Source organism: Schistocerca cancellata, chromosome 3 (assembly GCF_023864275.1).
Source record: "Schistocerca cancellata isolate TAMUIC-IGC-003103 chromosome 3, iqSchCanc2.1, whole genome shotgun sequence".
Classification (NCBI taxonomy): domain Eukaryota; kingdom Metazoa; phylum Arthropoda; class Insecta; order Orthoptera; family Acrididae; genus Schistocerca; species Schistocerca cancellata.
Genome location: NC_064628.1, coordinates 311480492 through 311502668, shown reverse-complemented (window position 1 = coordinate 311502668; position 22177 = coordinate 311480492). Strand labels below are relative to the sequence as shown.

Genomic DNA, 22177 nt, shown 5'->3' with positions numbered 1-22177 from the left:
ATGTAATAACTATGCGGTGACTTAAAAGTAAGCAAGGTGTTATAAAACTATTGACATAATACGTTATTTAGAACCAAGCAGAACACATGTAAACACGTTCTATAATGTTTGTAGAAATGTAAATTTTGCATGTTTTAGAACAAAGAAAAACTCATCCCAGACCACTAGTGACGAGAAACTTCAATGTTACCCTCCTCAAGAAAGGTTATGGCTACAGTGTGCTGAGATGTGAAAGGTGTGATTCTCCTTGATTTCCTCCAGCAAGGAGCCGCCAATGTTGCATGATGCTGCGACTTCATTACCACATTCTACTCCGTCGTTCAACAAAAGAGACCAGTGATCCTGACTGAAGATGTGCTCTTGGACGACAAAACAAAACAACACACAGCAAGGCTTATACAGAATCAGATTTGCCGCTTCGGGTGGGAGAGACTGGATCACCCAGACAACAACCCCGATCTTACCAAATCGGACATTCAGCTGTTCACTCCATTGAAAACCGCACTCTCTGGAAGTAACTTTCAAACCAATGGTGGGATGAAGCAGGGTCCGTAACAGATTTTTGGATTGTAGGGAACCGAGTTTTACCACAGCGGTTTCTTCAAAATTGATTGCACGCTACGACCAATGCCTCAGTATCTGTGGCGACTATATTGAAAAATAATATAAGATATATAGTTGGTGATGCAATGGTGTATTTCTGTTTGGCAATAAAGTTTCCATGCCAAAAACAATAACGAAACTCACTTTTGGAACGTAATTAGTAGTTTTGAATGACTACTATGGTGCATGGTCGTCCTACCAAGACTTCCAACAACTTGTTTTCCCAATCTCAAATCTTTTATAAACTCACCTCACGTAATTGCTTAACGTAAATATTTAATATATATACTCATTTGAAAAATACGTAATAGTATGTGGTTGTTTTATACATGAGATTTGGATTATTTTTAGAGATGGGTGTTTAGTTGAACTAAATAATGTGGTTACTTGACATTGCCAGAAGGAGAGCGTGTTTAAATAATTGTAATCTACTGGCAGGAGAAGTTTTATTTGCCTAGATCACGTCATTATTTATATGGACTATTATTTTCGGCAGATTTAATTGTCATCTGCAGATCATCCAAAAACATCAAACATTATGCCGCCCTACATAGTGCACTGTCATCTAATCATATACATAAAGGAGCTCTACTCGTTGGATTGAACAAAAGTAATAAAAACATAATTTTGTGTAGAGGATATATCAAGTAATAAAACATAATTTTGTGTAGAGGATATATCAAGTAATAAAACATAATTCTGGTAACAAGTCACTAACAATTTCAGTCATTATCACTATTATGTTATTATTACTTGACGTATGATGCTACACTGGTGTGTCCGATCTAGCGATTTGAGTTCCTATGTGGACGTGACTAGATGTATTCAAGTGATCTGCGGGTGGCAATTAAAATTAGCCGAAACTAGTACTCCATTATGTAATTACTGCGAAATAAGTAACTAAACTTCTCCGACGAGAAGATCATATTTTTCCTAAATAATGTTGGTTTAATAAGTATAATGAACCTCAAGGTCTCTTTGAACAGAATTTCGTCGAAACTAAATCAAACACATGATAAATTTCATCAGTCCCTAAATGAACAGTAACGCGTACAAATTGCACTTAAAACACTAAGTATACCTTAAACATTGTCCAGGATGCTGTATGTCGTAGCTATTTCGAGATTTAGAAAGGAAATGACGGCAAGTTCGAAAGTTAGTTAATTAATTAGAAAGGAAATGCCAAGCACACTACATGGCTAGATTAGCACCATGATTGCACAATCGGTGGGTGTGGTGTTGTTCTAGTAGGAGCGCAGACCGCGTACTAACCTGCTCGACCTGGCGGAAGACCCTGAGAAGGTTGAGTCCTGCTAGCCTCTTGACGTCATCTTCACTCCAGGACGGGTCTTCCAGCAGTGCGGCCAAAAGCTGCGGGTACCTCGACACGTCCTCCAGTCCCGTCGTCGTGCTGCTGGACACAGCACACAGTCACACACTTTTCTTCTCCAGAGCACTTACTGACATATTTTATTGTCATACCCACTTTGCTCTCTCGTCCGTGATTTGCATATAGCAAGCAGGTATAAGCAACTCGGACATTTACTAAGCCATACGGATGGTGATTTAAAATTTTACAAACAAAAGAACCAAAAAGGAGTGACCCAGGAAAGTGTAATTGGACCGCTGTTATTTGCTATGTACATAAATGATCGGGCTGACAGGCTAAATAACAATCTGCGGCTGTTTCCTGATCATGCTGTGGGGTACGGGTAGGTAACATCGTTGATTGACTGTCGAAAGATACAAGATGAGTGAGACAACATTTCTACTTGTTGGTAGCTAGATCTAAATGTAGTAAAAATGAGTTGATGCAGATAACAAAAAGAAACCCGTAAAGTTCGAATAAATCAATGGCTGTGTGCCCGTTTGCTACAGTTATGCCTATTAAATAACTTGGCGTAACATTTCAAAGCGATATGAAATGGATCGAGCACGATTGTGGTAGGGACGGCGAATAGTAGACTTCGGTTTATTGGGAGAATTTTAGGAGAATGCAGTTCGTCTGTAGAGGAGACCGCATATACGATATTAGCACGACCCATTCTTGAGTTCGTCTATAGAAGAGACCGCACATAGAATATTAGCGCGACCCAATCTTGAGTTCTGGTGAGGGATGCGCACTAGGTCGGATTAAAAGAAGACGTCGATGCAATTCAGAGGTGGGCTACTAGGTTTTTGACCGGTAGCTTCGAACAACACGCAAGTACTACAGAGAGGCTTCCATAGCTCAATTGGTAATCTCTGGACGAAAGACGACGTTCTTTTCGTGGAAGACTATTAACAAAATTTAGAGATCGGGGATTTCCAGCTGACTGCAGAACGATTCGACTGACGCCAACACATATTTCACCTGAGGACCACGAACATAAAAGAAATTAGGGCTCGTACGGACGCATATAGATAGCCCTTTTTCCCTCGTTGTATTTGCTAATGGAACAGGAAAGGAAGTGACTTATAGTGGTTAGGGTACCCTCCGCCATGTATCGTATGGTGGCTTGTGGAGTGTGTATGAACATGTAGCTGTAGATCCAGAAATTGTTGTATGCACAAATCGTATTATCATCTGGTGTTCTCAGAATTAACATTGCGGCCTTTTCTGAATCGGTCAATATTATCAACCACAAATTCCATGATCGTATATATGTACAGTGATGGTAGAGTTACATATCATAGACACCATAACAATAGTCTACAAGAAATGATCAAACAGATATGGTAGCGCACTGTAACCGCTCTTTCCCGGACATAGGCCATTTTTGGTGAGTGCTCCAAGTTGTCCCAAAACGTATATATAGAGTGGAAGTAAGTGACGTATTCGCACTTTTGAGTGTAAGGGAGAGAGTGGCGATCATTCTCACTGCGTAGATAGTAGCATTCAGTTTCTGAAAAGGACCTCCGTGGAAGCTTTTCATTTACTTCACTCCCAATAATTTCGATTATACTGACTCCGTGACCACAGAGGGAATAAATTTAGCTTTCACGTAAGTTTTGTGTCAGAATCTATGAATTGCGTTTTCTTGCAGTTAGGCGTTAATCTGTTCTCTTCAGAGAAGAGATGTCAATCACTATCCTATTAGCTAGATATTTTATAATATATTCGACCTCTTTCACGACAAAAATGGTCATCTGCAAAGAGACAATTGTTGGAGCATTTGTCATTTTTAGTCGCAGATCATAGCTATGAAGGGTGTCCCAGAAATTTTGCGACAAACTGACAGACTTCGAGGGTTTGTAGAACGGCCTTGAGGAACTAATCGAGGATAGCAACCCAAGTCCGGAAATGTCATCCAGGGACACGATAGAGGAAGTTATAGGCGCCGGCACCTACTACTAGGTCACTCCATCGGCACAAAACGTGACTTCGTACGCTGACGGACTACAGAAGGAACATCCTGCAATATTGTTTGTTATTCAGTGATCGCCACTGATTGCCACGACCACCAGTGGAGAAGATGAAGCTAGCTGTTGCGGAAACAGGCCCTGTCTCCTACGAAGGAAACAACCTGTTGCCTTGCTGGATGACTTTTTAGGACACAGGTTTCTATCTGCAGTTTATTTTCCTCCTGTACACGGAAAAATACTGGACATTTTAGAAGATTCCAAGAGAAAAGTAAATTGTAGGTAGATATCCGAAACCATCGTCCACCGAGGAAACAGAGCGACATATTTATAGGAGACAACACCTTTCTAAGCAGCATCTTCTCCCCTGGCGACAGTGGCGACTAGTTGTGATCATTCAAGAACAGACAACATTGCGAGACATTCCACCTATGGTCCGTCAGTATACAAAGTCATGTTTGCTGGCTAAGGGCTGGTCTAGCAGCAGACGTCGCAGCCGATAACTTTGAGGCTCTGTAGCGTCGTTGGATGATGTTTCCGACCACAGTTTTCTATCTCGATTTGTTCATCAAGGCACTCTTTACAACCCCTAAAAATTTGTCGTAACATATCTCGGACACCCTAAGAAGGAAAATAATGGACATAGAGCAGACAGAACCTTTTGATACAACCTACTTTACATGACCTCAGTCAGACTAAAACGTCCCTCTTGCTTTTGTTGGAGGAGCTGTGTTACAAATATAGAGCAAAATGATTATCAGTTTTGAAGCTATACTCAAGTCTTCGCTCATTGTGATACATAAAGTCGATATGACGGAGTGAAAATTGTTTTTTGAATATGATTTGGATGGAATAGATATAGAACTTCACAAATATTATAGAGAATCCTTTAAATTGTAAGTTTTGCACGTGTTTAATTTAACAGATTCCTGATGACTGGAGATAATACCTGGTGGCACCTACAATACGCAACACAAGTAGCGGAGGACTTTTTCGACAGCCCGTAATTGTCTCCCGAAGCGACGTATAAGTGAGAAATTTTGTTCAAAGGTGCCTACATACTTCCTCTGTAACGGAGCAAAAGCATGGTTCCATGCAACTTCACCCTCGGGCTCGGCGACGCTTCTAACGGCAGGTATTGACACATGCAAAAAAAAAAAAAAAAAAAAAAAAAATAAGGCCACAGCTCAGTTCATGAGGGCTGTAAGGTGAGTTAATGATATCACACTGGCACCAAATTTCACCAAAATTCTGCCAACGCAATCGTGGGAGTGGCACACGATAAGGAAGTCGTCATACTGTGTCTTACCCACATTTCTCCCCTTCTTTTGTCATCTGTCATCGAGGTTAGAAAGGCGATATCCAGCGTTGAAATCACGCATTTCTGCTACGGGTGGCAGAGAGAAACATTTCAGGTACGCCACTTCTCAAAATCGACACGAAAAGGCCTCTGGAGGTGGCATAGAGGGTGTCAATGAAATCACCCTTTCCCATATATTTCACGATCCGAAACGACAATTCGTAGTGCAGTGAGTAACTGGACGAAGTTCTTGACAACTGTCGCCACTGCTAACACTCTCGGTAATTTCAGCCCTCCTTCTCTAAGGACGTTGTGGGGATGCTTCCTCACTGATCGCATCACTTCGGAGCGCAACGCAACCACTATTTTTGGTCTTGTGAACAAGCCTTGGGACCGTTCAAAACCTGTCGACGAAATATGAACGTAATCCGGAGAAAGATAGGGTGCTCTGGCTTTTTAAAGCCTCCTTTTCTGCAGTCTCTTCAGACGTTACAACGCAGGAGTGCAACATTAATATCTGCTTGAATAAACTCCAATGGGTCCATATGAGGCACCCCAGTTCATCAACACCCTCAGTGCCAACCACCCGCCTTTGATGAGCCCATTATCGATGTACCTGTCAGTAATTTCGACGCAAATTCAGCCTCATTGCTACTGTAGCGCCTGTGGATTAGGCAACCTCTTCGACATATCGCAGAAGCCTGCTGCAGTGGTAAAACCGGTTCTCGTCAGATCACCGTAGTTTAGCGCTGTCGGGCTTGCTTAGCACTTGCATGGGTGTCCGTCTGGGTCTGCCGAACGCTTTTGGCAATCGGGCTATACTCAGCACTTGTGAGGTCAACTAAGGTACTAGAAGCTACTTCACTGTGAAATAGAGGTTCCGGTCACGAAAAATGATAACGGCCGTGGAGCGCTAGGCTGACCACATCCACCATCATACCCGCATCCAGTTACGCCTATCGGCTTGGGAGGAAACGAGGGTAGGCCGTTACTGTTGGGCCTTCCGAAGCCTGTTCGGATTTTATTGGTAGTAAAAGTACTAGAAATAGTCGTAATAGTGACAGTAATAGGTCACAAATCACTGCCAGTCTGAATTCTTCCAATTAATGCCAGTTCAGAAGTAGAGACTATGCAAGCAAGTGATTTACAAACACTAGGCCTAAGTCTAGTGCAGACATTTTAATTTGGTTGATTTTAAATGGGACGAGGATGTACGCGAGTCAAGTGTCATTAGGGAGACAAGTGGTGCAAACTTTCGTTTCCGAAAAGGAGTTGTAGTTAGCATTCTCGATGTATTGAAAATTGCTTCTTCATTATATAATAAAAGGTTGTTTGGAATATACAGTACCAATTTGCTCACTAGCTAGTTGCACTGTGTTCTGTTGAAACACCTACTAGAGCAAATTCAATTAACCTTTAGTCATTTAAAAATGAAAGTGTTCAAAGAAAATTCTTTTCCTTTCTAAAGTTTAGTTACGCGTTAATGCTGATGATGGTGGTGGGCACTAGCTAATATCTGACGGCACTTGGGATACCGGACACAGAAAGGTTGGAAACCACTGTTCTAGTGTGATACTGTTCGTCCTCTTTTTGTGACACACTATGTGCAATATTTTAGCACATTTTCAAGGTACGAAGCCCTCATAAATGGATATATAATGAAAGAAATTTCCCTTGCCAACTGCTTTAGGGGAAGCACTGCAAAGTCATAACAGGTATTAATTGATAGTCATATAGGTATCCAGTAATGCAACATGCAACTAATTTTTAAAATGAAATTGTCGCTTAGCTTTTGCACTTAGCAGTTTGTTTTCGATCTCAACGACGTTCTGTTTTACATTAAAACTATCTAAATGTAACGTGCGAGCTGCCTTAAATTCTAGTGGCGACAGTCATTTCATCAATACTCACTGGCTGATGCCGTCAAAACCAGCACCCAGGCCCACGTGGTCCACCCCAGCGACGTCACGCACGTGGTTTATGTGCGCTGAAACAGAAGGGCACATACCTGTAAGCAGTCTCTACAAACTGATGTTTGCAACATTTATCCACACTTTTTGAAGGACGATTGCGTACTCCTTTCTCCAGAAACGCTTTAAAGAAATGTTGATATTTTCCACTATCGATCAACGCAATTTCTCTTGAAACCCTTTGAGGAAATGGTGATATCTTCCATTATCGATCAAAGCAATGTCTTACTGTGTTATTACAAAACTATATCAAACCCAAATAATTGCATATCCAAGGAGAAGGAGAGAAGGATTATGAAAATTTAATAGCGTGGTCACAAACCCATGACGAGTTCTCATTAACTGAATTCTACAATCTTCTTCAGCGTAAGTACTATTTTCGATTTTAATAACCACTCGGAAAGGAAACTGCCAGCTTCGGGGAAAACATGGACGTGCGATGAAATTCTACAAATTAAATGTAATTAGTCGTCCATGTGTGCAAAAAAAGCACGTGGATACTCAATCAGCATATCGGGAAACAAAATGACAGCGCTTGGTGGTAAGGTGATAACAACTCTGTCGGTAGAAATCATGGGACAGTCTAAAGTTTTTGTGCACATAAGCACATCAGCGGCATCACCCTCCGTCATTCTTAGCACAAAAGAGCAGTAGAAACAGAGCTTCCTTCGACGTCTTTACATTATTCACTAAAGATTACATCTCGGCGATCATTACCAACTACACAACGCAGCAGTTCTCGAGTTTTAACTCGTAATTCTAGAACCAACGTTTTTAGCTCCAATGCAGCACTATTTTTGTAATGTGCAACACAAAATAATTATTCAAGGAGATAACTAGAAGGTAATATCCAAAATTAATTCGCACGACTTGACAAACAGTTCAGACTCTGCTGGCACTTCCATAAAACCACAGCTTCACATGTAAATTACAGTGCACATGTAAATAAGTAATGCACATTATGTTACTATTGAGAATTATATCGTGTAAATACAAGGCACGTCTGGGTAACCGGTAAATGGTCTTAGAAAATAAAAGAAACAAGCGGTACGAAGAAAACACCTTTACTCACCTTCAAATTAATCACAATTAACTACAACACACTTGTGACGTCGGTCGTTAAGATGTTGCAAACTGTCAACAAACCCTTTTTGGGGAATCGCTCGAAGTACCGTGGTCATGCGTTGTTGGACATCCGCATCATTAGAAGAGACTAGACATGATGTCACCAATACGATGCGGAGACCTAGTGGCCGTCAGTGGCGTGGTGCTCATCGTCTTACCCGCGTCCCAAGAAAAGTCAGCCGACAAAATCAAAGATCAAGACGATGTCGATCGTCTTTCTCGACCGCAAACGCTTGCTGTCTCATGAATTTCAACCCAAGGGAGGCGGGGAAGACGATGAAAACACTGACTATCGCTTGGCCCCCTGATCCCATTGGTAGCACCGTATCTCATCTCTTGTAATGATGCGGGTGTCCAACAACACATGACGACGGTGGTTGAGCAATTGCACAAGATGCGTTTGCTAACAGCTTTCTAAAGGTTCACAGCCGATGTCGGAAGTATATCTCATGGTGACTAGTTTAAGTGCCAGTAAAGGTATTTTATTTTCTGAGACCATTCACTGACCTTTACAGACGCACCATGTATACTTATGAACAGCGTTACGCAAAAATAAACGATAAAACATGAAACAAGTTTTTTTAGTTAATTCACATTTTATATGAAGGGCTTATTTCAGTAGTGGTACAAGACCATTTTTGTTCATATTCAGATACAGAGTCCTGAAGTTAAATGAGGGCTGAAAAATTTGCAGTTGAGATACCAGAAATATTCAAGCATATGGCTTCTTGCTAGAGATGAACCTTTCTTTCTGTTTGTTTGGATCATTAACTTCATAAGCATTATAGGCAGAAAAGTGGAGATAATGGACTTGTACCACTATTGAAATAAGCCCTTCATATTTTATAGCCCTCTTTTAGGTCTAGAACATACTCATACGTATTAGATAGTAAGTTCTTGGTTTTATTCCTCCACTGCCAGTACGGAGGTATTTCGGGCATAATTATTCTATTTCTTGTTAGAACCCCAAATCAGGAATTTGCTGAAATGGGTCATTTCCGGGTTAGATGTGTTGCGACTTGGGAAATAAAAACTATACTCGCAGACTCTGACTATATTCGCAGTCGCAACACATCTATATTCGCAGACTCTGACACCACACGCGGTTTCTTGCACACAAATAACAGAAAAAAGTCTGTTAGACAGTTACATCTTTTGTGTATTTTCTGTAGAAACCGGACGTATAAGAGTCGCTGTCTGGCAAGACTGTTATCACGTTTTAGGTACTTATGTTCAATTCCGACATTATAAAACAGCGTTACCCAGTCATTTCAGTGTCTTGAGGCTGGTGTTAGAGTAAGCAGGGGATTATGATCCTGGAACGTACGAGTACTTTTTTATTAATTTCTAGTTTTCGCCTTCATTATGTGGTGTACGGCATCTTAAACATTATATAGCTATTATAGCATATCTTGTACGAAATACGTCTGATTAGTGAATATTAATACTTTAAAGTAAGATGTTTTTGTTATTCCGTTTTCAAGGGCGTATTTAGCCTTTAAGTCTTCACACTTTTCCCAAGACACACCTCATCTTCCTAATTCTTTACACTCAACTTTCAACATTTCTCACCTTTGCCCCAAAACTAATTCTTTTTATCTCGTTTTTGTTCTGCTACACGTGACCCTTTCTTTTAATAATCATTTCGGAATCATCCTAGGTAGGCCGTGTCAACTGTAAGCACCACATAGTCACATGCTCTATCAGTTCTGTTCCACTGCTGCTTCATCTGTTACATGCTAATCAAGAGACCGATAATCTTGAATTAAGGTACTTGCCATAAATGTGCTTGAAGTGCTGCCAAACAGACATTTCTAACATCCAGTTTACAATAAAAATACGCACAGGTTGAAATTCTGATTCAGATATTTTTGTATTGCTAGTGTGCAAGGAATCACGTTGTAGAGCCAGCGCGTGACAATGTTTCTTCATGCTGTAAATGTGGAAGTAAAACTCTCACGAATAAATTTCATAATTACTGTACTCTTTCGCCATCTACTTCTGTCAGTCTTCCTTAAGACCAGATTACGTATGATCTTTTGTACCGTGTACCTCATACGTGTCTCTAATTACGATCTTATTAGAGAACTGCTCGACCAGTATCCATCATTGAAAAGCTGCCTCAACAGAAAAATTTGGATGGCAGTTTTGAAGGCCGACTAATGAAGAGTGAAGGGACAAAATTCATTAGCAGTATTGGCTGGGATGAGCCCCAGCGTGATAAACTCATTTCTCACCAATGACGTCAGTGATGTTGGCGGCCGCGCTGCAGGTGATGAAATACGGGTACAGGCTCAGCATTACCACTCCGCCGTTCGTCGCCTGCCGGGGCAGAAACAAACAGTTCTCAGTACATGCACTTGTATAGTATTCTATAAACAGCTTTCGCATGTTTTTTGACGGTATCGGCAACTATCTATTTTATACACAAGTAAATTAGACAGTTTGCACTAAATTTAGCACTAGAAATACCATTAAGTACATCCCCCCCCCCCCCATTAACCATGGACCTTGCCGTTGGTGGAGAGGCTTGCGTGCCTCAGCAATACAGATAGCCGTACCGTAGGTAGAACCACAACGGAGGGGTATCTGTTGAGAGGCCAGACAAACGTGTGGTTCCTGAAGAGGGGCAGCAGCCTGTTCAGTAGTTGCAAGGGCAACAGTCGGGATGATTGACTGATCTGGCCTTGTAACAATAATCAAAACGGCCTCGCTGTGCTGGTACTGCGAACGGCTGAAAGCAAGGGGAAACTACGGCCGTAATTTTTCCCGAGGGCATGCAGCTTTACTGTATGATTAAATGATGATGGCGTCCTCTTGGGTAAAATATTCCGGAGGTAAAATAGTCCCCCATTCGGATCTCCGGGCGGGGACTACTCAAGAGGATGTCGTTATCAGGAGAAAGAAAACTGGCGGTCTACGGATCGGAGGGTGGAATGTCAGATCCCTTAATCGGGCAGGAAGGTTAGAAAATTTGAAAAGGGAAATGGGTAGGTTAAAGTTAGATAAAGTGGGTATTAGTGAAGTTCGGTGGCAGGAGGAACAAGACTTCTGGTCAGGTGACTACAGGGTTATAAACACAAAGTCAAATAGGGGTAATGCAGGAGTAGGATTAATAATGAATAGGAAAATAGGAACTCGAGTAAGCTACTACAAACAGCATAGTGAACGCATTATTGTGGCCAAGATAGATAAGAAGCCCACACCTACTACAGTAGTACAAGTTTATATGCCAACTAGCTCTGCAGATGACGAAGAAATTGAAGAAATGTATGATGACATAAAAGAAATTATTCAGATAGAGAAGGGTGACGAAAATTTAATAGTCATGGGTGACTGGAATTCGAGTGTAGGAAAAGGGAGAGAAGGAAACGTAGTAGGTGAATATGGATTGGGGCTAAGAAATGAAAGAGGAAGCCGCCTGGTAGAATTTTGCACAGAGCACAACTTAATCATAGCTAGCACTTGGTTTACGAATCATGATAGAAGATTGTATACATGGAAGAACCCTGGAGATACTAAAAGGTATCAGATAGATTATATAATGGTAAGACAGAGATTTAGGAACCAGGTTTTAAATTATAAGACATTTCGAGGGGCAGATGTGGACTCTGACCACAATCAGTTGGTTATGACCTGTAGATTAAAACTGAAGAAACTGCAAAAGGGTGGGAACTTAAGGAGATGGGACCTGGATTAACTGAAACAACCAGAGGTTGTACAGAGTTTCAGGGGGAGCATAGGGGAACAATTGACAGGAATGGGGGAAAGAAATACAGTAGAAGAAGAATGGGTAGCTTTGAGGGATGAAGTAGTGAAGGCAGCAGAGGATAAAGTAGGTAAAAAGACGAGGGCTAGTAGAAATCCTTGGGTAACAGAAGAAATATTGAATTAAATTGATGAAAGGAGAAAATATAAAAATGCAGTAAATGAAGCAGGCAAAAAGGAATACAAACGTCTCAAAAATGAGATCGACAGGAAGTACAAAATGGCTAAGCAGTGATGGCTAGAGGACAAATGGAAGGATGTAGAGGCTTATCTCACGAGGGGTAAGATAGATACTGCCTACAGGAAAATTAAAGAAGACCTTTGGAGATAAGACAACCACTAACCACTTGTATGAACATCAAGAGCTCAGATGGAAACCCAGTTCTAAGCAAGGAAGGGAAAGCAGAAAGGTGGAAGGAGGATATAGAGGGTCTATACAAGGTTGCAGTACGTACTGGGAGATGAAGAAGCTTGCACAGGATAGAGTAGCATGGAGAGCTACATCAAACCAGTCTCAGGACTGAAGACCACAACAACAACAACATCGAAATTTTAGAAACATTAAATGTAGTCTCTGGTGATCCTGCAATGAGTAAAGAAAGAGGTTACGAATAGTATAGAATTTTAGGAGGAGGCTGTAGAGTTTGATTACAATGAGAGATCTGTCCGTTCGAAGACGCCATCAGCCCATGAAATCGTTGGACAAAGTGGAAAAAATGACTATGGACGATAGCGGAATCAATCAAGGAATACCATGATGAATTATGCTTTCGTTTGGCACATTCCATGACATTTATTCCTAAGTTTTCGATATGAAACTTGCAATAGTACAATGTTGTTGTTGTTGTTGTGGTCTTCAGTCCCGACACTGGTTTGATGCAGCTCTCAATGCTACTCTATCCTGTGCAAGCTTCTTCATCTTCCAGTACCTAGTGCAGACTACATCCTTCTGAACCTGCTTAATGTATTCATCTCTTGGTCTCCCTCTACGATTTTTACCGTCCATGCTGCCCTCCAATACTAAACTGGTGATCCCTCGATGCCTCAGAACATGTCTTACCAACCCACCCTTCTTCTAGTCAAGTTCTGCCACAAGCTCCTCTTCTCCCCAATTGTATTCCACATCTCCGCATTAGTTATGTGATCCATCCATCTAATCTTCAGCATTCTTCTGTAGCACCACATTTCGAAAGCTTCTATTCTCTTCTTGTCTAAACTATTTATCGTCCACGTTTCACTTCCATGCATGGCTACACTCCATACAAATACTTTCAGAAACGGCTTCCTGACATTTAAATCTATACTCGATGTTAACAAATTTTTCCTCTTCAGAAACGCTTTCCTTGCCATTGTCAGTCTACATTTTATATCCTCTCTACTTCGACCATCATCAGTTATTTTATTCCCCGAATAGCAAAACTCCTTTTCTACTTTAAGTGTCTCATTTCCTAATCTAATTCCCTCAGCATCACTCGACTTAATTCGACTACAATCCATTATCCTCGTTTTGCTTCTGTTGATGTCCATTTTATATCCTCCTTTCAAGACACTGTCCATTCCGTTCAACTGCTCTTCCAATTCCTTTGCTGTCTCTGACACAATTACAATGTCATCGGCGAACCTCAAAATTTTTAATTCTTCTCCATGGATTTTAATATCTACTCCGAACTTTTCTTTTGTTTCCTTTACTGCTTGCTCAATGTACAGATTGAATAATGTCGGGGATAGGCTACAATCCTGTCTCACTCCCTTCCCAACCACTGCTTCCCTTTCGTACCCCTCGACTCTTATAACTGCCATCTGGTTTCTGTCCAAATTGTAAATATCCTTTCGCTCCCTGTAATTTACCCCTGCCACCATCAGAATTTGAAAGAGAGTATTCCAATCAACATTGTTGAAAGCTGTCTCTAAGTCTACAAATGTTAGAAACGTAGGTTTGCCTTTCCTTAATCTAACTTCTAAGATAAGTTGTACGGTCAGTATTGCCTAACGTGTTCTATCATTTCTACGGAATCCAAACTGATCATCCCCGAGGTCGGCTTCTACCAGTTTTTCCATAAGTCTGTAAAGAATTCGTTAATATTTTGAAACCGTGATTTATTAAACTCATAGTTCCGTAATTTTCACATCTGTCAACACCTGCTTTCTTTGGGATTGGAATTATTATATTCTTCTTGAAGTCTGAGGGTATTTCGCCTGTCTCATACATCTTGCTCACCAGATGGTAGAGTTTCCTCAGGACTGGCTCTCCCAAGGCTGTCAGTAGTTCTAATGGAATGTTGTCTACTCCGGGGCCTTGTTTCGACTCAGGTCCTTCAGTGCTCTGTCAAACTTTTCACGCAGTATCATATCTCCCATTTTATCTTCATTTACATCCTCTTCCATTTCCATAATATTGTCCTCAATTACATCGCCCTTGAATAGACCCTCTATATACTCTTTCCACCTTTCTGCTTTCCCTTCTTTGCTTAGAACTGGGTTTCCATCTGAGCTCTTGATATTCATGCAAGTGGTTCTCCTTTCTCCAGAGGTCTCTTTAATTTTCCTGTAGGCAGTATCTGTGTTACCCCTAGTGAGATAAGCCTCTACATCCTTACATTTGTCCTCTTGCCATCCCTGTTTAGCCGTTTTGCACTTCCTGTCGATCTCATTTTTGAGACGTTTGTATTCCTTTTTGCCTTCTTCATTTACTGCATTTTTATATTTTCTCCTTTCATCAATTTAATTCAATATTTCTTCTGTTACCCAAGGGTTTGTACTTGCCCTCGTCTTCTTACCTATTAGATCCTCTGCTGCCTTCACTATTTCATCCCTCAAAGCTACCCATTCTTCTTCTACTGTATTTCTTTCCCCCATTCCTGTCAATTGTTCCCTCATGCTCTCCCTGAAACCCTGAACAATCTCTGCTTCTTTCAGTTTATGCAGGTCCCATCTCCTTAAATTCCCACCTTTTTGCAGTTTCTTCAGTTTAAATCTACAGTTCATAGCCAAAAGATTGTGGTCAGAGTCCACATCTGCCCCTGGAAATGTCTTACAGTTTAAAACCTGTTTCCTGAATCTCTGTCTTATTATTATATAATCTATCTGATATCTTCTAGTATCTCCAGGGTTCTTCCATGTATACAACCTTCTTTCTTGATTCTTGAACCAAGTGTTACCCATGATTAAGTTATTCTCTGCGCAAAATTCTACCAGGTTGCTTCCTCTTTCATTTATTAGCCCCAATCCATATTCACCTACTATGTTTCCTTCTCTCCCTTTTCCTATTCTCGAATTCTTGTCACCCATGACTATTAAAATTTTCGTCTCCCTTCACTATCAGAATAATTTCTTTTATGTCATCATACATTTCATCAATTTCTTCATCATCTGCAGAGATAGTTGGCATTTAAACTTGTACTACTGTAGTAGGCATGGTCTTCGTGTCTATCTTGGCCATAATAATGCGTTCACTATGCTGTTTGTAGTAGCTTACTCGTACTGCTATGTTTTTATTCATTATTAAACCTACTCCTGCATTACCCCTATTTGATTTTGTATTTAGAACCCTGTAATCACCTGACCAATTGTCTTGTTCCTCCTGCCACCGAACTTCACTAATTCCCACTATATCTAACTTTAACCTAGCCATTTCCCTTTTTAACCTTTTTAACCTACCTGCCCGATTAAGAGATCAGACATTCCACGCTCCGATCCGTAGAACGCCAGTTTTCTTTCTCCTGATAACGACGTCCTGTTGAGCAGTCCCCGTCGGGAGATCCGAATGGGGGACTATTTTGCCTCCGGAATATTTTACCCAAGAGGACGCCATCATCATTTAATCATACAGCAAAGCAGCATGCTCTCGGGAAAAATTACGGCCGTAGTTTCCCCTTGCTTTCAGCCGTTCGCAGTACCAGCACAGCGAGGCCGTTTTGATTATTGTTACAAGGCCAGATTAGTCAATCAGCCACACTGTTGCCCCTGCAACTATTGAAAAGGCTGCTGCCCCTGTTCAGGAACCACACGTATGTCTGGCCAGTACAATATTTTCGGATGTGATGTCAAAAATAAAGATCGGTTTCGTGTGTGGTGTCTGTTCATTCTGAAAGTAGCTACGACACGATGTCACGAAGGAAGTATGTGACTATGTTGGACAATAAAGTGCAGTCAGAAAAACGATGAATAGGTCGCTGAGCAAAAGTCATTCACTGGATGCGTTGCTGAGCAAAAATCATTCACTGGATGCTAGTTCACTTTATTGTTCCAGCTATACGCGTTTTGGGCACTGTCATATTCAGATACCCCGGACCTTGATTTTGCTTGTAGATACAATTGTCTGCTTACGATTGTTACTACTCCAACAAATATCTTCATGTCTAGGTACAACATGACATTCAAAAATATCTGATGTTGGCAGTGTCCGCCACGGTGATATTGGAATAATGAAGTCAGCTTGCATCCAGGCAATGATCTTTTCCTCAGTGACCTACTCAGCAATCTGCGGACTACACATATTGTTCTTTTGGACATGACCGGAAAGACTGACACCGTTTATTTTCTATCCTGCAGTCGTATATACACATGACCGAAATTAAAATTGCCACATTAGTCGCAATGGGCACTGAAATAAATTCAATGGCAAAAAGTTCAAGTGGTTCAAATGGTTCAAATGGCTCTGAGCACTATGGGACTTAACTACTGAGGTCATCAGCCTCCTAGAACTTAGAACTACTTAAACCTAGCTAACCTAAGGACAACACACACATCCATGCCAGAGGCAGATTCGAACCTGCAACCGCAGCGGTCGTGCGGTTCCAGACTGTAGCGCCTAGAACCGCTTGGCCGCTTGCCCGCTTTGTGACAACTGTCCCATTAACAGCTTCGGCTATCCGAGACTGCTTCCCTTCCAACCCAAATTCCCAACTTATCGCTCACTACATTCATAATGTCCCCTGTCCGTGACTCTCATTGCTCACAGAATCACGATAGTTTCCCATCAGACAAAGATGGTTCAAATGGCTGTGAGCACTATGGGACTTAACATCTGCGGTCATCAGTCCCCTAGAACTTAGAATTACTTAAACTAACTAACCTAAGGACATCACACACATCCATGCCCGAGGCAGGATTCGAACCTGCGATTGTAGCGGCCGCGCGACGGCACACTGAAGCGCCTAGAACCGCTCGGTCACACCGGCTGGCGTCAGACAAAGAGTGCATCTGCACTGGATGACCTTTAATTGCATCCGCCTCAGAAGGTATTAATACAGGTCCTGTATGGTTCTGACGGACATCTTGCATCTCATACTTTTCTACCAGCAAAACTTCAAGTGAAGGTGATGGTGGTGGATAGCGGTCGCACAACCTTGTCTCCAAAGTAGACGACAAAGCTTCAATAATATTGAGATCTGGTGACTGTGGCGGCCAGGGTAGATGAGAAATTTCATGCTCATGCTCACAAAACAATTTCTGGACGATGCGATTTACGTGAAGATGGGCTCTGTCGTTTTGGAACGTAGCATCTTCACTGGAGAACAAACATAGTACCATGGGATGGAGCTGTTCAACAAAACTGATAGTGTAATCCTTGACTGTAATGCGACCTTTCACAGTAACCATGGGACCCATGGACTACGCCGACATGACTGACGAAGTCACCAACTCAAACCCTGCCATATTTCACTCGGGTAGTAAACTCGGCCGAACCTGGACAGGGTATGGAATAAGATTCACGCAATCAAATGACTTTTTTCCCCTGGCCCATAGTCCAGGTGTTACAGCTTTGGCACCACGTTTTCCTGTTATGTCCATGTGTATCATTTTAATGTGTGTTTGTTCTATCCCTAACTCTGTTAGGGTTTTTAAAACTCCTGCGTAGTTGACTGAATCAAATACCATTTTGCATTCGAATAGGACGAGTAAAGTAGCGTTCCACGCTCATTGGATCGGCTGAATGGAAGCGGCCTATCGTGTTGAATCCACTGTGGAACGATACATATTTTACTAGCTGTGCTCTAGCCATGACACCTGTAATGTTCTTCTTTAGAATCTTTGTGAAAATCTTGTGCATAGCAGATAAAAAGCTAATTAGATGTAAGTTCCGTACGTCATATATAATCCAGCCTAATATGGCTGTTTTCCAAACTGATGATATGTTGCCATCCTGCAGCCTTTTGCGAAAATGCTAACAAACGACTGTTTCGTTTCCCATAGTTCCAATAGCTGAAATACGATGACATGCCATTCTGCTCTGTCGTTCCTCACCTGCTCAATAGCCTTTCTATCTTTGACTGAAAAATCTCTTGGTATAATAGGTACATCTGCTGTAGTTCTACGAAAGTTGTGTTTAGGCTGCGGTAGATGTTGCAGATGTACGGTAAAATGTTTCCTCTCTCCATTATTCGTCTGTTGTTTTACATTGCTGCTGATTATATCCTACCTACCTTTAACGTCTATTTAACTTTTGTTGCCAGATATTCTGCTTTACTAAAGTTTTATTTATAGATTTTCGTTGAATTTATTTCCATCTTCCATTTTACTTAAATCGTTTCAGTTTTGAATTGTCATCGCTTTTTCAGTAGGGCTTTAGTATTACTGCTCCACATTCGTTATGATCTGTGATTCCTTCTGTACCAGTTATTTCCGCAAGTTCGATATTTCATCATCACTTGTCTGGTTGAGTCTTTTTGGTACTACTGATTCAGGCTGCTGATTTATCTCACGTCACTGTTCAGTACTCAGATTTCTTTCTTTCAAACAGTTTCAACATTTGGTGTTTGGGGTTTGTGATAATTTTACTAGCCACTAACCTGCGGTCGCATCCGGTGCTGAATTTATTTTGAATAGAGACATCACTGACTGTTTGCAGTTTCATCCTTAACGTCGTGGTTAGTGCTTCCCTGTGACAACTTTCTGGTAGCTGTCCCGGGTAAGCAAAATATGAAACTACGGAAAATATGTAACACCATCACTAAATGGATTATACAACATTATAATTCATTCAGGAAATTAAAGGGGTTCAATGAACGGTTTTTGGTTGTATTTCCAAAGTAAGTAGGGAAGATATCCTTCGCAGGAAATTAAGGTGTAATCGGTTTTAACGTTTGCAAGGCTTATATGTGTCAGTACAATACTAGCAATATTACAGACACGTGTACCTTATAATAAATTGCGGACACTGTTCATTTGGTCACGTCTGGCTTTGTAAACCTTTAGTTGCTCAAGTGAACGTGTAGAGATTATCGTCACTTTTCGAACACTTCTGTTGCCAAAATGAAGACAGACTTTTGGCCATGTCATTTCCTTAGAAAGGTTGACATTTGCAGAAAGCGTATTTTTTTTTGCAATAGAGGGTTATAATTATTTTTGTATTGATTGAAATATATTTTTGTAGTTTTTCATAAATCTTAGTATAGTACACTTCTTTCTTGTATGAAAGTTTATTATTAATCACATAAATGTGTCGTCTTTCATTACCATACATTAGCAGGCGCAATACTGGAAATTTTTACGCAGGGGTCACATAAATGTCACCGTAAAAACGATTTTATTTATATTTATGACACAGAGAGAGGACTACGTCTCGTAAAAGTCGAAATGTCACGACCTAATGGAATTCCGGTGTTACGCGTTATGTCTCCACAATGTGCGGAGGTCGCCAGTGTGAATGGAAGCAAACGTAGTCTAAGGAGGTACCCGACTACGTTTTTGATCGAACTACTTCTATCTTATTAGCCACAGTACAATGGTGAGCGAAGAGCGGATCACGCTGCATGTCCTTGACTACATGCTTGAACGACACTTCATTTAATAGTAAATAGCTGTCCTTAAGCTTTGAATTCAATAACCTTGCTGTAGGTCTGATACTCAATCCAAAAAGTAAAATAAGAATTAAAAAGAAATGAGGTGAGGTTTTCGAGAAAGTTTACTGTTGACTGATGCGATAATAGTTTGTGACTAAGTGTAAGCTAGTCCTTGGTGCTGCTCGAATATTATGGTTAAATCTAATATCAAGCATGCTACCTGTCTGTCTTAGCAGTAACTTGGTTCGCCTGTTTCTAGGTTTGCTGCTGCGTTAATGATGTCTTATTCCTTCCAAGATTTTATGATATTATTCCGAGTCATCTTCGTCACGCTTCTGGAGATGATCTCGTATCTCTTTGTTTCGACTCGAACCAAACTGTGCAGTGCACACACTCTATGCGCGGCCATTGCGATCATTTACCAGCGACGTCAAAGAATAAAACTGTCACAGAAGTTTGACAACAGTGGGGAGGCGATACAGTACCGTAAAAAAGTTGCAAGTAGAACATCCCAAGACAATAACCTTCACCAAACTACACTATGACAGGCTGAAATAAGTACAAAGAGAGCACTGAGTCTTTTCGAACGTGATTTGTGTACATTGAACGCAACGTCTCTTTCATTATTTAAAGGATTACCTATTTCCCCGTCCCATTGATACGGCGTGTGTACCACGAACCTGATAATGTCCAGTTTCATTTCATGGTCTCAGATGGGACAGTATTCGACGAAGGCCGAAATTGTTGGCTGGTTTCAGTTAAGTGTAGCATCTATTTTCGTTACACCATCGTTTTAACAGTTTATATAGCCTGTAAAGTATACTACTTGCGGGGTCCAAGATTATCTTTCACTGTCATAATGTTGTTGTGGTCTTCAGTCGAGAGACTGGTTTGATGCACCTCTCCATGCTACTCTATCCTGTGCAAGCTTCTTTATCTCCCAGTACCTACTGCAACCTACGTGCTTCTGAATCTGTTTAGTGTATTCAGCTCCTGGTCTCCCTCTACGATTTTTACGCTACACGCTGCCCTCCAATACTAAATTATTGATCCCTTGATGCCTCAGAATATGCCCTACCAGCCGATCGCTTCTTCTAGTCAAGTTGTGCCACAAATTTCTCTTCTCTCCAATTCTATTCAATACCTCCTCATTATTTACGTGATCTACCCATCCAATCTTCAGCATTCTTCTGTAGCACCACATTTGGAAAGCTTCTATTCTCTTCTTGTCTAAACTATTTATCGTCCACGTTTCACTTCCATACATGGCTACACTCCATACAAATACTTTCAGAAACGAGTTCCTGACATTTAAATCTATACTCGACTTTAACAAATTTCTCTTCTTCAGGAACGCTTTCCTTGCCATTGCTAGTCTACATTTTATATCCTCTCTACTTCAACCATCATCAGTTATTTTGCTCCCCAAATAGCAAAACACTTTTACTACTTTAAGTGTCTCATTTCCTAATCTAATTACGGCAGCATAACCCAATTTAATTCGACTACATTCAATTATCGTCGGTTTACTTTTGTTGATCTTCATTTTATATCCTCCTTTCAAGACAATGTCCATTCCGTTCAACTGCTCTTCCAGGTCCTTTACTGTCTCTGACAGAATTACAATATCGCCGGCAAACCTCAAAGTTTCTATTTCTTCTCCATGGATTTTAATTCCTTCTCCGAATTATTCTTTTGTTTCCTTTACTGCTTGCTCAATATACAGATTGAATGACATCGGGGATAGGCTACAATCCTGTCACACACCCTACCCAACCACTGCTTCGCTTACATGCCCCTCGACTCTTATAACTGACATCTGGTTTCTGTCCAAATTGTAAATAGACTTTCGCTCCCTGTATTTTACTCCTGCCACCCTCAGAATTTGAAAGAGAGTATTCCAGGCACCATTGCCAAAAGCTTTCTCTAAGTCTACAGATGTTAGAAACGTAGGTTTGTCTTTCCTTAATCTATTTTCTAATATAAGTCGTAGGGTCAGTATTGCCTCACGGGTTCCAATATTTCTACGGATTCCAAACTGATCTTTCCGAAGTCGGCTTCTACCAGCATCTCCATTCGTCTGTAAAGAAATCGTGTTAGTACTTTGCAGCCGTGGCTTATTAAACTGGTAGTTCGGTAATTTTCGCATCTGTCAACACCTGCTTTCTTTGGGATAGGAATTATTATGTTTTTATCGACGTCTGAGGGTATTTCGCCTATCTCGTACATCTTGCTCACTATATGATAGAGTTTTATTAGGCCTGGCTCTCCCAAGGCTATCATTA

General features: G+C 41.0%; 1 protein-coding gene across 1 annotated transcript in view; it reads right to left on the bottom strand.

Annotated features, from left to right (window-relative positions):
- LOC126176705 (dipeptidase 1-like) overlaps positions 1 to 22177 on the bottom strand; it is an 83654-nt gene that overhangs the window by 37213 nt on the left and 24264 nt on the right. The window contains exons 2-4 of the mRNA XM_049923873.1: positions 10578 to 10662; positions 7157 to 7232; positions 1876 to 2014 (exon numbers count right to left, since the gene is read on the bottom strand). Coding sequence (XP_049779830.1) covers positions 1876 to 2014; positions 7157 to 7232; positions 10578 to 10662 — 300 coding nt within the window. The remainder of the gene's footprint in view (positions 1 to 1875; positions 2015 to 7156; positions 7233 to 10577; positions 10663 to 22177) is intronic.